This window comes from Tachyglossus aculeatus, chromosome 12 (genome assembly GCF_015852505.1).
Source record: "Tachyglossus aculeatus isolate mTacAcu1 chromosome 12, mTacAcu1.pri, whole genome shotgun sequence".
Lineage (NCBI taxonomy): Eukaryota > Metazoa > Chordata > Mammalia > Monotremata > Tachyglossidae > Tachyglossus > Tachyglossus aculeatus.
In genome coordinates this window covers 13811185-13828311 of record NC_052077.1, presented here as the reverse complement: position 1 = coordinate 13828311, position 17127 = coordinate 13811185, and the positions used below count along the sequence as shown (strand labels likewise).

The following is a 17127-nucleotide window of genomic DNA, read 5'->3' as shown; positions in this document are numbered from 1 at the left end:
CAATAAATATGATTGATTGATTGATTCTATTGCCAAATGGATTTTCCTGAGGCTTGCAAGGAATGAAGGAGAGAGCAAATCGGACCCCCCGGCCTGGGCTCTGGCTGGGGGACACAGTCCCTGACCCACGTGGAGCTCACAGTCTTCATCCCCATTTTGCAGATGAAGTAACTGAGGCACAGAGAAGTAAAGTGACTTGCTGAAGGTCACACAGCAGACAAGTGGTGGAGCCGGAACTGGAACCAAGTCTTTCTGACCCATTAGACCACGCTGCTTCTTTGGTGGTGTTTCTAGGACAGCCGGTGCTCTGCACAAGTAAGCATTCAATAAATATAACTGAAAGAATGAATCCTGCCACCCACCCAAAGCTGTCTGTCCTGGTAGCAAGGCTCCCCGACCTCCCGGCCCTTCAGCGGGGGGCTGCAGTCTGCGGTCTGGTCAGCCTGCCAGAGGCCCCTCGGCTTTATTCCTCTGAGGAGATCGGAGGGTCTCTGCCGTCCGTCAGCCCTCCTGGAGGAGCCCAAATGTTTCCGGAGCTGGTTTCCGGGATGGCGAAGTGGTTAAAAACGGCAACCGGGGAGCTTGGGAAATGGAAACAGGAATTCCCCCGGGCGGAGCCGTGCGGAGGAGAAACCTCCGTCCGAGCTCTCAGGAACAGAAGTTAGGAGCCCAAGCGGTGTACGGATGGACAGTTAAGCCTGCATTTGAGCCCTCACAGCCTCCCGTAGCACTCTGGAACCGCCACTTAAACCCTCTACTATTTAAGAACGTATTTATTTCACCTCCCCATCTTTCCGTTCTTTTTTTCCTCTGTCACTCCTTGTAAATTATTTATTGGCTGTCTCTCCCTTTAGACTATAAACTCACCAAAGACGAGGACTGTGCCTGTTCCCTCTATTGTACTCTCCCAAGTGCTTGGCACAGCGCTCTCTGCCCAATAGGTGCTCAACAAACACCGTTTTGAACCACTTTGCAATCCCTTTTCTAACAAATAGTGCGAATGATGAGAGTAACAGGGATATTTGTTAAGCGCTTACTAGGGTCAAGCACTATATTAAGCACTGGGGTAGATACAAGATAATCAGGTCAGACATAATCCCCATTTTACACGGGACCTACGGTCTAAAAAAAAACAGGTACTGACTCCCCATTTTACAGACGAGGAAACTGAGGCATAGATTAAAGTGACTTGCTTAAGGTCATGCAGCAGAGCTAGGATTAGAACCCAGGTCCCCTGTCCCAAGCTCTTGCTCTTTCCACTAGGCCACGGCGCTTCTCCATGCAGATCCCTTTAAAGGTAAAAGTCTTTGGTGTAAAATTATTATGGTATTTGTTAAGTGCTTACTACGTGCCAGGCACTGTACTAAGCAATGAGATAGACATGAGAGAATGGATTAAAATACGAGAAAGGTACGCAGCGCATCAGGGACGGGCATTAAAATAGAAGCCTTCCTGAATATACAGCCAACCTGGCCACCCAACCCTAACCGGCAAAGATCTACCTTTAAGTTGGTGATGTTAAACTGCACGAAAGACAACTCCCTTATATTATTTATTATTATTATTATTATGGTATTTGTTAAGTGCTTACTACGTGCCAGGCACTGTACTAAGCAATGAGATAGATACGAGATAATAGATTAAAATAAGAGAAAGGTATGCAGCGCACGGGCATTAAAATAGAAGCCTTCCTGAATATACAGCCGACCTGGCCACCCAACCCTAACCGGCAAAGATCTACCTTTAAGTGGGTGAAGTTAAACTGCAGGAAAGACAACTCCCTTATATTATTTATTATTATTATCAATCAATCAATCGTATTTATTGAGCGCTTACTGTGTGCAGAGCACTGTACGAAGCGCTTGGGAAGTACAAGTTGGCAACATATAGAGTCAGTCCCTACCCAACAGTGGGCTCACAGTCTAAAAATTATTATTATTATTATATAGTAATATTATTTATAATAATTTATAATATTATTATTACAATTATTACAGTAATTATTGTAATTATTATTACAATTATTATTATTGTACTTGTGAAGCAGTTACTATGTGCCAAACACTGTTCTAAGTGCTAGGATAGACACGCATCAATCAGATTGGACACAGTTCATATCTCACACTCTTAATCCCCATTTTACAGATGAGGTAACTGAAGCCCAGAGAATAGCCCAAGGTGACACGGCAGGCAAGTGGCGGGGCCAGGATTAGAACCCAAGTCCTTCTGACTCTCAGGCCCGTAGTCTCTCCACTAAGCCACGCTGCTTAACCCAAATTCACCTTAACCCAAACTCCACCTGAGCCAAGTGAGCAAGAATTTCCCCGGACGAAGCAAATGAGTGGCCATGAGGCCATTCCTACCTGGGCTTCCTCTACTACCAAATTCAATTCCAGCAGCAGGTTGGGTGAGTCCAGGGCCCCCCGGGTCACTCCTCCTGGTGAGGGTGACGGCAGAGCTTTTCAAAGGAATATCTGCCATGAGTCTGGCATTTGGATGACTCGAGTGCCGTAAGAACTTCCCCTCCGGTGAAAGTGGCATAGAGCCTGAAAGAGAACAGAAGAATCACTGAAATGACAGGCCTCAAACTCCATTGCCTGGAAACTGGAAGGAGAAATTCTGATAATTATAGTAATAATAATGGCATTTGTTAAGCGCTTACTATATGCAAAGCACTGTTCTAAGCACTGGGGGGGATACAAGGTGATCAGGTTGTCCCACGTGGGGCTCACGGTCATAATCCCCATTTTACAGATGAGGTAAATGAGGCTCAGAGAAGTTAAGTGACTTGCCCAAAGTCACACAGCAGACATGTGGCGGAGCTGGGATTAGAACCCATGCAATACTCAGACCATTATACCAAATTACCTCACTCTGTTGTGAGATCAAGATGTTCCAGGGACCAGGTATTTAGGCTTTTTTTTTTTTAAATAGTATTTGTTAAACGCTCAATACGTGCGAGGCACTGTATTAAGCGCAGGAGACGATAAAACTAATCAGGTTGGACATAGTCTCTGTCCCTCATGGGGCTCACATTTTACAGATGAGGTAACTGAAGCCCAGAGAAGCAAAGTGCTTGCCCAAGGTCCCACAACAGACAAGTGGCAAAGGCAGGATTAGAACCCAGGTCCCTTGACACCCAGGCTCGTGCTCTTTAAAATAGGCCACTCTGCTCCTCTCCTCTCATAATAATAATAATGATGGCATTTGTTAAGCGCTTACTATGTGCAGAGCACTGTTCTAAGCGCTGGGGGATACAAGGTGATCAAGTTGTCCCACGTGGGGCTCACAGTCTTAATCCCCATTTTACAGATGAGGGAACTGATGCTCGGAGAAGTTAAGTGACTTGCCCAAGGTCACACAGCAGACATGTGGCAGAGTCGGGATGCGCTCTCATGCGCTGCTTGTTCAGTCAACCACTCCATAATCCTCTCCTCTTAGTGGGTGACACCGCCCTAGCAGCAAGAGGGTCTGGCGAAAGTCTGGAGAAAAAGGATGCAGCAACCCAGCCCAGGCAAATATCCATCAGCCACCGACCACCTGAAATGCCACCTAAAAGGGGCACGAATTTAAAATCTGGCTTCACAACAGTCGCGCAGAAGTCAAATGAAGTGGTGTGATTGGGTCCCAAAACGAACTGCCGTTGGCGAAAGGCATCCGTGGATAACTGCGCTAAATCTGCATGCCTCCAATTTAGCAGCTTATGCAGTTACGAGGGTGAGGGTGCACAAACATGCCATACTTTACGGATCGGAGGGCAGAGATGTACCAGAAGTGAATTCCTTTACCCCTGCAGAAAACATTCACAACAATAAAAATGACACCTACTCCTTCTCCTAGAGGCCGTTCCTAGATTTATGACGCACTTGGGTCCTGAAAACTACATCAACTGGAGATGTTAAGTAAGAATAGATTTTTCTCCCAGGAATAATGTGATCGATGGGAGCTTGCTTTTTGAACCGAGGTCGTGGGCCCTATTTTTATCAAAATTACTCAGGAACGACGACTCAATTATGGATGAATAATGAAGCTAAATCCAATACATGTGTTTCTGTTGAGCCGGAGAGGTTCTGTGAGAGGAACTTTAACTCTGTTGAGAAGCAGCGTTGTCTAGTGGAAAGAGCACGGGCCTGGAAGAGAGAGGACCTGGTTTCTAGTCCCAGCTCTGCCGACCGCTTGCTGTGTGACCTTGGGCGTGCCTCAGTTACCTCACCTGTTAAATGGGGATTAAATCCTCATTTAAAAACCTGTATCTTACCCCAGCACTTAGAACAGTGCTTGACACATAGTAAGCCCTCAACAAAGTGATAGTGTCAACCCTGCCTTGGTGAGTTCTCCTGACACTCTGCCTTTCCCATTCTACTTGCCTCCGGGCCTCTGTAAATTTTCCTTCCCTTCCAATCCCCCCATTTGTGACTTTCAAAATTCTTCCCCTTTTCCCTATGGTTTCTTTGCATTCCCCTCCCCACCATCCAGGGTCCCTTTAAGACCCCCCAACGCTAGTTCCGTAAAAGAGGCTAATGCCAGGGGTCGAAATCAATGTGTTGCAAAGTCAAAACGCAACAATCAGCAATATCATTTGTTTAAATCAAGGCCTGTCCATCTGACTTTCATGTAACTTACAGTCCCTCTAAACCTTAAGTTCGTTATGGGCAGGGAACATGCCTACCGACTCTGTTATACTGTACTCTCCCAAGCACTTACTAGAGTGCTCCGCACACAGAAAATGTTCAATAAATACGACTGATTGATGATTTATCTTTAAACACAATGGTGACAGGTGGTACCTAAAAGGGTCATTACTCACTCCAACTAGTCCCTAAATAATAATAACGATGGCATTTCTAGAATGTCACCATGCACTCCTGGAAGAGGAGGCTCGGAAAGAATGAGGAACCAAAATGTCTGGCCTCACCATGGAACCTGCATGATTTCCCAAGGCTGAATACATAATCTTCCTACTACTACTGTGAAGGAAACTGGCTGCCAGACAAAGGAGCCTATTGTTTGGAGGAACCACGGCTCAGGTTTCCAGCACCAGGCTAAATAGCTGCCCGGGTTTCGGGTTTTTTAATGTTTTTTCTTTATTTGTTAAGCCCTACTATGTGCCAGGCACTGTACTTAGCACTGGGGTAGATGAAAGTTAATCAGGTTGGACACAGTCCACGTCCCACCTGGGGCTCCCAGTCTTAATCCCCATTTTATGGAAAGCAGCGTGGCTTAGCGGGTAGCACGCGGGCCTGGGATTCAGAAGGACCTGGGTTCTAATTCCGGCTCTGCCACACATCTGATGTAAGCTTGGGAAAATCATTTCACTTCACTTCTCTGGGCCTCAGTTATCTCATCTGTAAAGCAGGGATTAAGACTGTGAGTCCCATGTGGTACAGGGATTGGGTCTGACTTGATTAACTTGTATCTATTCCAGCGCTTAGAACAGCGCTTGACACATAGCAAGCACTTAACAAGTACCATAACTATTAGAAAAGGTCACTGAGGCACAGAGCAGTGAAGTAACTTGCCCAAGGTCACACAGTAGACAACTGGCAGAGCCGGGATTAGAAAGCAAGGCTTTTCCCATTTCTTGAAGATAGGCCGGCCGTTTAGCTAGGACAGAAACAAACGGCTGTGCATCTGTGTCCAACCCAATTTGCTCGTATCCACCCCAGGGCTTGGTACAAAGTGCTTAACAAATACCACAATTATTATTATTATCATTATTAAACTGACGGCAAGTGAAGTATGTCTTTCATTATGTTGTTTTCACTCTGTCATGGTCTTCATTATCAACAATGTTCCCTAAACTATAGTATTTTCTAGCTTCTAACTTAAAACCTTTGAGAAAAGCTGCCCCGCCACCGTTTTCAGAAGATCCTGAATAGCCACCCCTCTCAACATAAAGTCCTCTGAGATGAAGGTTACCTTGTCCTGCCCTGGTCTTAACTTCTGTTTTGACCTTGACAAATGCATCAAGGGAAGCAGCGTGGCTCAGTAGGAAAGAGCACGGGCTTTGGAGTCAGAGGTCAATCAATCAATCAATTGTATTTATTGAGCGCTTACTGTGTGCAGAGCACTGGACTAAGCGCTTGGGAAGTACAAGTTGGCAACATATAGAGACAGTCCCTACTCAACAGTGGGCTCACAGTCTAAAAGGGGGAGACAGAGAACGAAACCAAACACACTAACAAAATAAAATAAATAGAATAGATATGTACAAGTAAAATAAATGGAGTAATAAATATGTACAAACATATATACAGGTGCTGTGGGGAAGGGAAGGAGGTAAGATGGGGGGGATGGAGAGGGGGACGAGGCAACATATAGAGACAGTCCCTACCCAACAGCGGGCTCACAGTCTAGAAGGGGGAGACAGAGAACAAAATCAAACATATTAACAAAATAAAATAAATAGAATAGATATGTACAAGTAAAATAAATAAATAGAGTAATAAATATGTACAAACATATATACATCTATACAGGTGCTGTGGGGAAGGGAAGGAGGTAAGACAGGGGGAATGGAGAGGGAGGCGAGGGGGAGAGGAAGGAGGGGGCTCAGTTTGGGAAGGCCTCCTGGAGGAGGTGAGCTCTCAGTAGGGCCTTGAAGGGAGGAAGAGAGCTAGGTCATGGGTTCAAATCCTGGCTCCGGCAATTGTCAGCTGTGTGACTTTCGGCAAGTCACTTAACTTCTCTGGGCCTCAGTCACCTCATCTGTAAAATGGGGATTAAGACTGTGAGCCCCACGTGGGACAAGCTGATCACCCTGTAACCTCCCCAGCGCTTAGAACAGTGCTTTGCACATAGTAAGCGCTTAATAAATGCCATCATTATTATTATTATTATTATCTTCACCCCACCTCTCCAGTCCCAATTTAACCCCAACCCTAATCTGTAGCTCTAGCCCCAACCCAAACACCTATGGCCCAACCCCTCACCCAACCTAATGCTAAAATCCATCCTTCTCCCACTCTTGACCAAACCCAAGTGCTAAATTCATTCATTCATTCATCCAATCGTATTTATTGAGCGCTTACTGTGTGCAGAGCACTGGACTAAGCGCTTGGGAAGTACGAGTTGGCAACATAGAGAGACGGTCCCTACCCAATAGTGGGCTCACAGTCTAGAAGATCTTGATCCCCTTCGCCCCAACCCAATTACCCGTGGCACTACTGGTTGAGTGACTGATGAAACAAATGCTCTGTTAAAAGCTAAATCTCAACACCCATTTAAGTCTGAGATAGAGTCCCTTTGACTTTCAGACTTTAAAAACTACTTGTTTTAAACAATTTAGGGCAGCGTTGGCATCAGGCCCCCTTCACTTGGGTCTGTCCCAGCGGCATTATACTTGTAATTCAACAGTGCCCAGCGAGCCCACTGTTGGGTAGGGACCGTCTCTATATGTTGCCAACTTGTCCTTCCCAAGCGCTTAGTACAGTGCTCTGCACACAGTAAGCGCTCAATAAATACCATTGAATGAATGAATAAATGAATGAACCCCAGCCAGGGGGACCTCTAGCAGGCCTTGTCCTGACTTTCCTCCTTCCAGTGGGTTTCTAGCCAGTTCATTCACTCACTCACTCATTCATTCAATCGTATTTACTGAGCGCTTCCTGCATGCCAAACACTGTACTAAGCACTTGTCCTGACTTTCCTCCGTCCAGTGGGTTTCTAGCCAGTTCATTCACTCACTCATTCATTCAATCGTATTTACTGAGCGCTTCCTGCGCGCCAAGCACTGTACTAAGCACTTGTCCTGACTTTCCTCCGTCCAGTGGGTTTCTAGTCAGTTCATTCATTCACTCATTCAATCATATTTACTGAGCGCTTCTTGTGTGCCAAGCACTGTACTAAGCACTTGAGAGAGTACAATATAACAATAAACAGACGCATTCCCTGCCCACAATGAGCATATACTCACGGCAACGTTGCTGCTGCTGCTGCTGCTGCTGCTGCTGCTGCTGCTGCTGCTGCTGCTGCTGCTACTACTACTACTACTACTACTACTACTACTACTACTACTACTACTACTACTACTACTACTACTACTACTACTACTACTACTACTACTACTACTACTACTACTACTACTACTACTACTACTACTACTACTACTACTACTACTACTACTACTACTACTACTACTACTGAAGCAACGTAGCTCAGTGGAAAAGAGCCCGGGCTTTGGAGTCAGAGGTCATGGGTTCAAATCCTGGCTCCACCAATTGTCAGCTGTGTGACTTTGGGCAAGTCACTTAACTTCTCTGGGCCTCAGTTCCCTCATCTGCAAAATGGGGATTAAGACTGTGTAATCAGGGACAACCTGATTACCTTGTGTCCCCCCCAGCGCTTAGAACAGCGCTTGGCACATAGTAAGTGCTTAATAAATGCCATCATTGTTATTATTATTATTACTGACCTCTCCCAACCACTTAATACACCACATTATACACAGTAGGCGCTCAACAAATACCACTACTATTTCTACCAGAATTTAGGTATTCAAAGGATTGATGGGTTTCTGAGAAGAGAAGCAGCGTGGCGCAGTGGAAAGAGCTCGGGCTTTGGAGTCGGAGGTCATGGGTTCAAATCCCGGCTCCACCGACTGTCAGCTGGGTGACTCTGGGCAAGTCATTTCACTTCTCTGGGCCTCAGTTACCGCATTTGTAAAATGGGGATTAAGACTGTGAGCCCCCCCCCCATGGGACAACCTGATCACCTTGTAACCTCCCCCAGCGCTTAGTACAGTGCTTTGCACATAGTAAGCGCTTAACAAATGCCATCGTTTCGGGGCGGGGGGGGAGATGGAACATATTATAGTCTCTTTCCTGATTCCCGGAAGGCTCACGGGGACTCGGCTGGGGGAAATGCCCAATCCTGGACACTCATAGCTGTTGGGGCTCCAAGTGGAAATCATTCATTCAATCGGATTTACTGAGCGCTTACTGTGTGCAGAGCACTGTACTAAGCGCTTGGGAAGTACAAGTCGGCAACATATAGAGACGGTCCTCTCGTTTCTGACTCTCAAAACACCGCCCTTTCCTAACATTTTGGGGACGAAACCCTCTTGTTCCACAACAAAAGCAGCAGCACGGCCTATTGGAGGCAGCACGCAGCCCGGGAGCCAGAGGACCTGGGTTCTAATCCTGGCTCTGCCACTAGTCTGCTTTGGGACCTAGGGCAAGTCACGTCACTTCTCGGGGCCTCAGTTACCTCACCTGTAAAATGGGGAGTCAATCCTATTCCCTCCTATTTAGACTAAGCCCCACGTGGGGCAGGGCCAGGGTCCAATCTGATTAACTTGTATCTACCCCAACGCTTAGAACAGGGCTTGACATCATCATCATCAATCGTATTTATTGAGCGCTTACTGTGTGCAGAGCACTGTACTAAGCGCTTGGGAAGTACAAGGTGGCAACATACAGAGACAGTCCCTACCCTATGTGTCCCTTTTAGCCCACAGTCTAAAAGGGACACATAGTAAGCGCTTAACAAATACCATTATCATTATTATTATATAGTAAGCACTTAAGTACAATAACTGTAATGGTTATTAAGCAGGTGAAATTTCCATTTTATTGGAAAATGTGCCTCACTCTGAGGGTTTCCTTCCGTCTGGGGGAGTATTACGTCCCTCTTAGACTGTAAGTTCGTTGTGGGCGGGGAATATGTCTGCCAACTCTGTTATAGTGTACTCTCCCAAGCGCTTAGTACAGTGCTCTGCACACAGTAAGCGCTTAATAAATACAATTGATTGATTGTTTCCGACCTGGCTTGAACACTGCTACTCCTTCGCCTCGTCTCGTTCCGTGAAAAAGCAGCCAACCAGGTGCCTGTTACCAAAGCCTTCAGGGTCCGTGCGGATCAAGTTCATTTATGAACTTGATCATATATGATATGAACTTGATCTTCCAACTCTCGGGGAAGTAGCGTGGCTCAGTGGAAAGAGCCCGGGCTTGGGAGCGAGAGGTCAGGGGTTCAAATCCCGGCTCCGCCAACTGTCAGCTGTGTGACTTTGGGCAAATCACCTAACTGCTCTGTGCCTCAGTTGCCTCATCTGTAAAACAGGGATAAAGACTGTGAGCCCCCCCCACGGGGCAACCTGATCACCTTGTAACCTCCCCAGAGCTTAGAATCAATCAATCGTATTTATTGAGCGCTTACTGTGTGCAGAGCACTGTACTATGCGCTTGGGAAGCACAAGATGGCAACATATAGAGACAGTCCCTACCCAACAGTGGGGTCACAGTCTAGAAGGGGGAGACAGAGAACAAAACCAAACATACTAACAAAATAGAATAGATAATAAGTACAAGTAAAATAAATAAGTAAATAGAGTAATAAATATGTACAAACATGAGAAGCAGCGTGGCTCAGTGGAAAGAACACAGGCTTTGGAGTCAGAGGTCATGGGTTCGAATCCCGACTCCGCCACATGTCTGCTGTGTGACCTTGGGCAAGTTACTTAACTTCTCTGAGCCCCAGTTACCTCATCTGTAAAATGGGGATTAAGACTGTGAACCCCACATGGGACAACCTGATCACTTTGTATCCCCCCCAGCGCTTAGAACAGTGCTTTGCACATAGTAAGCGCTTAAAAAATGCCAACATTATTATACACACAGGTGCTGTGGGGAAGGGAAGGAGGTAAGATGGGGGGGGATGGAGAGGGGGACGAGGGGGAGGAGAGGGAGAGAACAGCTTAGAACAGTGCTTTACACATAGTGAGCGCTTAATAAATGCCATCATCATCATCAATCGTATTTACTGAGCGCTTACTATGTGCAAAGCACTGTACTAAGCGCTTGGGAAGTACAAATTGGCAACATGTAGAGACAGTCCCTACCCAATACTGGGCTCACAGTCTAAAAGATTATTAGATCATCATTATTATTATTATTATATTGTTCTCTCCCAAGCACTTAGCGGAGTGCTCGGCACACCGTAAGCGCTCAATAAACGCGACCGATTTATTGATCAGCCTCCCTCCACCAACCCAACAGCGACGTCCCAACTCCGAGAGAGCTCGGGCGGTCGTGGCTCTCTGAAACCCGGAGCGGGAGAGATGTCCCGGCATTTACGGCATTTACCTTATGGATTTTAGTAGTGATGGATGACCTTACCGCTCTGCTTAATCCGATCTTCGGCGTGGTTCACGTGAGATCCTTGTCGTTCTGAGGGCCTGTCCTGATTTTAAGTCTCGGCTTCCTGGGGTTCGGCCGATTGAGTCGACGATTTTCTGGGCTTAGGGCGGACGCTCAATCCAGGTTGGCAGCAACGATGAGGAAGAGCTTTCCTTCTTCACCCAGTTCTCACTCGGCATCCTGGAGCCACAGGATTTTTTCCCAGGCTCCACCTAGGACCTACAATCGCAACACCAAAATGCAGGCTTCAAGAAGAAATTCTCGTATGGAAGTCATCTATTCAGTTATTTTATTTGTACATATCTATCCGTCTCTATATGTTGCCCACTTGTCCTTCCCAAGCGCTTAGTCCAGTGCTCTGCATGCAGTAAGCGCTCAATAAATATGATTGATCGATTAACTTCTCTGTGCCTCAGTTCCCTCATCTGTACAATGGGGATGAAGACTGTGAGCCCCCTGTGGGACAACCTGATTGCCTTGTAACCTCCCCAGCGCTTAGAACAGTGCTTGGCACATAGTGAGCGCTTAATAAATGCCATTAAAAAAAAAGTGACTTGCCCAAGGTCACACAGCAGACATGGGGCAGGGTCGGTTAAGTGCTTACTATGTGCCAAGCACTGTTCTAAGCGCTGGCGTAGTTCCAGGGTAATCAGATTGTCCTATGTGGGGCTCACAATCTCGATATCTCGATATTTTACTTGTACACATCTATTCTATTTATTTTATTTTGTTAGTATGTTTGGTTTTGTCCTCTGTCTCCCCCTTTTAGACTGTGAGCCCACTGTTGGGTAGGGGCTGTCTCTATATGTTGCCAATTTGTACTTCCCAAGCGCTTAGTCCAGTGCTCTGCACATAGTAAGCGCTCAATAAATATGATTGATTGATTGATTAGTACAGTGCTCTGCACACAGTAAGCGCTCAATAAATACGATTGAATGAATGAATGAATGAATGAATCTCCAGCCATACTATAATTGCAAATGCAGGTCTTCTTGAAGAACAACAGTGCTCTCCACCAGTTGTCGGAGAAGCAGCGTGGCTTAGTGGCTCGGGAGTCGGAGGACACGGGTTCTAATCCCGGCTCCGCCACTTGTCTGCCATGTGACCTTGGGCAAGCCGCTTAACTTCTCTGTGCCTCAGTTACCTCATCTGTAAAGTGGATATCAATCAATCAATCGTAGTTATTGAGCGCTTACTGTGTGCAGAGCACTGGACTAAGCGCTTGGGAAGTCCAAGTTGGCAACAGATAGAGACGGTCCCTACCCAACAGCGGGCTCAGTCTAGAAGGGGGAGACAGAGAACAAAACCAAACATATTAACAAAATAAAATAGAATAGATATGTACAAGTAAAATATCGAGATATCGAGATTGTGAGCCCCACATAGGACAACCTGATTACCCTGGATCTACCCCAGTGCTTAGAACAGTGCTTGGCACATAGTAAGCACTTGACCGACTCTGCCACATGTCTGCTGTGTGACCTTGGGCAAGTCACTTTTTTATGGCATTTATTAAGCGCTTACTATATGCAAAGCACTGTTCTAAGCGCTGGGGAGGTTACAAGGCAATCAGGTTGTCCCACGTGGGGCTCACAGCCTTCATCCCCATTGTACAGATGAGGGAGCTGAGGAACAGAGAAGTTAATCAATCAATCACATTTATTGAGCGCTTACTGTGTGCAGAGCACTGTACTAAGCGCTTGGGAAGTACAAGTTGGCAACATATAGAGACGGTTCCTAACCAACAGTGGGCTCACAGTCTAGAAGGGGGAGACAGAGAACAAAACCAAACATACTAACAAAATAAAATAAATAGAATAGATAGGTAACAAGTAAAATAAATAAATAAATAAATAGAGTAATAAATATGTACAAACATATATACATATATACAGGTGCTGTGGGGAAGGGAAGGAGGTAAGATGGGGGGGATGGAGACGGGAAGTGACTTGCCCAAAGTCACACAGCTGACAATCGGCAGCGCCGGCATTTGAACCCATGACCTCTGACTCCAAAGCCCGGGCTCTTTCCACCGAGCCACGCTGCTTCACACTCAACTTCTCTGTGCCTCGGTTACCTCATCTGTAAAATGGGGATTAAGACTGTGAGCCCCACGTGGGACAACCTGATCACCTTGTAACCCCCCAAGCGCTTAGAACGGTGCTTTGCACATAGTAAGCGCTTAACAAATGCTATTATTATTATTAATCAATCAATCGTATTTATTGAGCGCTTACTGTGTGCAGAGCACTGTACTAAGCGCTTGGGAAGTACAAGCTGGCAACATATAGAGACGGTCCCTACCCAACAGTGGGCTCACAGTCTAAAAGGGGGAGACAGAGAACACAACCAAACATACTAACAAAATAAAATAGAATAGATAGGTACAAGTAAAATAGAGTAATAAATATTTACAATAGAGTAATAAATTATTGTTAATAATAATAAATACCATAGCTATTATTACTCCCAGGAGGGAACACCGTAGATCCTTTATATGCTGTAATTGTTAGGTTTTGTGTTTACAGGACAATCTTTAGTTCTTCCCTGGAAGCCTACGGAGCATTTCTCCCTGTCTGGGCATCAACAGCCTCCCTCTCAGGGTCAGAACATCAAAGAACATCACATTGTGACGTCATGACAATGACACAAGCATTGTGACATTGTGAGAAGCAGTGCGGCTTTTTGGGAGTCGGAGGACGTGGGTTCTAATCCCGGCTCCGCCACTTGTCTGCTGTGTGGCCTCGGCCAAGTCATTTCACCCTTCAGGGTCTCGCTTCCCTCGTCTGTAAAATGGGGATTAAGAATGTGAGCCCCATGTGGGACAACCTGATCCCCTTGTATCTAGAGCAGCGCTTAGAAGAGTGTTTGGCACATAGTAAGCGCTTAACAAATGCTATCATCATTACTACAATTGTGATTAGTAAGTTTGGTTTTGTTCTCTGTCTCCTCCTTTTAGACTGTGAGCCCGCTGTTGGGTAGGGACCGTCTCTATATGTTGCCAATTTGGACTTCCCAAGCGCTTAGTACAGTGCTCTGCACACAGTAAGCGCTCAATACGGTTGATGATGATGTCCCTTTAGACTGTGAGCCCACTGTTGGGTAGGGACAGTCTCTAGATGTTGCCAATTTGTACTTCCCAAGCGCTTAGTACAGTGCTCTGCACACAGTAAGTGCTCAATAAATACGACTGATGATGATGTCATCTTCCTGTTAAAGATGCAGACTTTACTTCCTCTTGCAAACCCAGAGTTAATAATAATAATAATGGTATTTGTTAAGCGCTTACTATGTGCCAAGCACTGTCCTGAGCGCTGGGGTATATACAAGGTCATCAGGTTGGACCCATTCCCTGTCCCCTTTGGGGCTCAAGGTCTTCATCCCCATTTTCCAGATGAGATAACCGAGGCCCAGAGAAATGAAGTGACTTGCCCAGAATCACAGACCAGACAAGTGGTGGAATTAGAACCAGGACCTTCTAACTGCCCGGTCTCTAGCCACTACGTAGCTCAGTGGAAACAGCCCGGGCTTGGGAGTCGGAGGTCATGGGTTCTAATCCCGGCTCCGCCACTTGTCAGCTGGGTGACTCTGGGCAAGTCACTTCACTTCTCTGGGCCTCAGTGATCTCACCTGTAAAACGGGGGTGAAGACTGTGAGCCCCATGTGAGACTGTGAGCCCGTTGTTGGGTAGGGAACGTCTCTAGATGTCGCCAACTTGGACTTCCCAAGCGCTTAGTACAGTGCTCTGCACACAGTAAGCGCTCTTATAGACTGTGAACCCACTGTTGGGTAGGGACCATCTCTAGATGTTGCCAACTTGGACTTCCCAAGCACTTAATACAGTGCTCTGCACACAGTAAGCGCTCAATAAATATGATTGAATGAATAAATACAATTGAATGAATGAACAAATACGATTGAATGAACAAATTAATGACTGAGACAACCTGATCACCTTGTAACTCCCCCAGTGTTTAGAACAGTGCTTGGCAAATAGTAAGCGCTTAACAAATGCTATTATTATTATTATTACGCCAAGAGCTCTCACAGCCCTAGTGATGAGCAGTGCCCAGCGCTTAGCACAGTGCTTGGCACATAGTAAGCGCTTAACAAACGCCATTATTATTATTATTATTACGCCAAGAGCTCTCACAGCCCTAATGATGAGCAGTGCCCAGCGCTTTGCACATAGTAAGCGCTTAACAAATGCTATTATTATTATTATTACGCCAAGAGCTCTCACAGCCCTAATGATGAGCAGTGCCCAGCGCTTAGCACAGTGCTTGGCACATAGTAAGCGCTTAACAAACGCCATTATTATTATTACGCCAAGAGCTCTCACAGCCCTAATGATGAGCAGGGCCCAGCGCTTAGCACAGTGCTTGGCACATAGTAAGCGCTTAACAAATGCTATTATTATTACTACGCCAAGAGCTCTCACAGCCCTAATGATGAGCAGTGCCCTGCGCTTAGCACAGTGCTTGGCACATAGTAAGCGCTTAACAAATGCTATTATTATTATTATTACGCCAAGAGCTCTCACAGCCCTAATGATGAGCAGTGCCCAGCGCTTAGCACAGTGCTTGGCACATAGTAAGTGCTTAACAAACGCCATTATTATTATTACGCCAAGAGCTCTCACAGCCCTAATGATGAGCAGGGCCCAGCGCTTAGCACAGTGCTTGGCACATAGTAAGCGCTTAACAAATGCTATTATTATTACTACGCCAAGAGCTCTCACAGCCCTAATGATGAGCAGTGCCCTGCGCTTAGCACAGTGCTTGGCACATAGTAAGCGCTTAACAAATGCTATTATTATTATTATTACGCCAAGAGCTCTCACAGCCCTAATGATGAGCAGTGCCCAGCGCTTTGCACATAGTAAGCGCTTAACAAATGCTATTATTATTATTATTGTTACGCCAAGAGCTCTCACAGCCCTAATGAATGATGAGCAGTGCCCAGCGCTTTGCACATAGTAGGCGCTTAACAAATGCTATTATTATTATTATTACGCCAAGAGCTCTCACAGCCCTAATGATGAGCAGTGCCCAGCGCTTTGCACATAGTAAGCGCTTAACAAATGCCACCATGATTAACTGTCAGCTGTGTGACTTTGGGCAAGGCTCTTCACTTCTCTGGGCCTCAGTTCCCTCATCTGTAAAACGGGGATGAAGACTGTGAGCCCCCCGTGGGACAACCTGATCACCTTGTATCCTCCCCAGCGCTCAGAACAGTGCTTGGCACATAGTAAGCGCTTAACAAATGCCATTATTATTATTACGCCAAGAGCTCTCACAGCCCTAATGATCAGCAGTGCCCAGCGCTTAGAACAGTGCTGTGCACATAGTAGGCGCTTAACAAATGCCACCATTATTAATCGTCAACTGTGTGACTTTGGGCAAGGCTCTTCACTTCTCTGGGCCTCAGTTCCCTCATCTGTAAAACGGGGATGAAGACTGTGAGCCCCCCTCCCCCCACCGTGGGACCACCTGATCACCTTGTATCCTCCCCAGCGCTTAGAACAGTGCTCTGCACGTAGTAAGCGCTTAACAAATGCCATTATTATTATTATTATTGTTGTTATCATGAAAGGGTGTCCGTGGCCCTTACCAACCCAGCCGAGGGGCCTTCTTCTCTGGTCTGTGGAAGAAGAGGACAGGCCATCAGGAGAACGAACTCCATCTTCGATCCACCGACTCCGGAGATGGGCAGGGGCTCAAGCCCGGGCCCAGGCGCCCGCCGGAGCTGGGTTCTAATCCCGCGCCGGCAGACGCGCGCATAAACGGCCCCGGCCTGCGCCCGGCGGCCACGTGACCGCGCCGCCCTGTGCCCCGCCCCTCGTGCGCCACGTGACCACACCGCCCCGTGCCCCCCTCACGCACCACGTGACCACACCGCTCCGGGGCCCCGCCCCTCGCACACCACGTGACCACACCACTCCGGGGCCCCCTCGCACACCACGTGACCACACCGCTCCGGGCCCCGC

General features: G+C 46.7%; 1 protein-coding gene across 3 annotated transcripts in view; it reads right to left on the bottom strand.

Annotated features, from left to right (window-relative positions):
- NOCT (nocturnin) overlaps positions 1-16926 on the bottom strand; it is a 64145-nt gene extending 47219 nt beyond the window's left edge. The window contains exons 1-3 of one of the 3 annotated variants that reach the window (XM_038755225.1): positions 16752-16926; positions 11085-11357; positions 2364-2546 (exon numbers count right to left, since the gene is read on the bottom strand). In XM_038755225.1, coding sequence (XP_038611153.1) covers positions 2364-2541 — 178 coding nt within the window. In that variant the 5' untranslated portion in view covers positions 2542-2546; positions 11085-11357; positions 16752-16926. Of the gene's footprint in view, positions 1-2363; positions 2547-11084; positions 11358-13590; positions 13678-16751 lie in introns of those variants that run through there. The other 2 variants (XM_038755224.1, XM_038755226.1) reach the window with 2 other exon arrangements.
- Between the last annotated feature and the right edge of the window lie 201 nt (positions 16927-17127).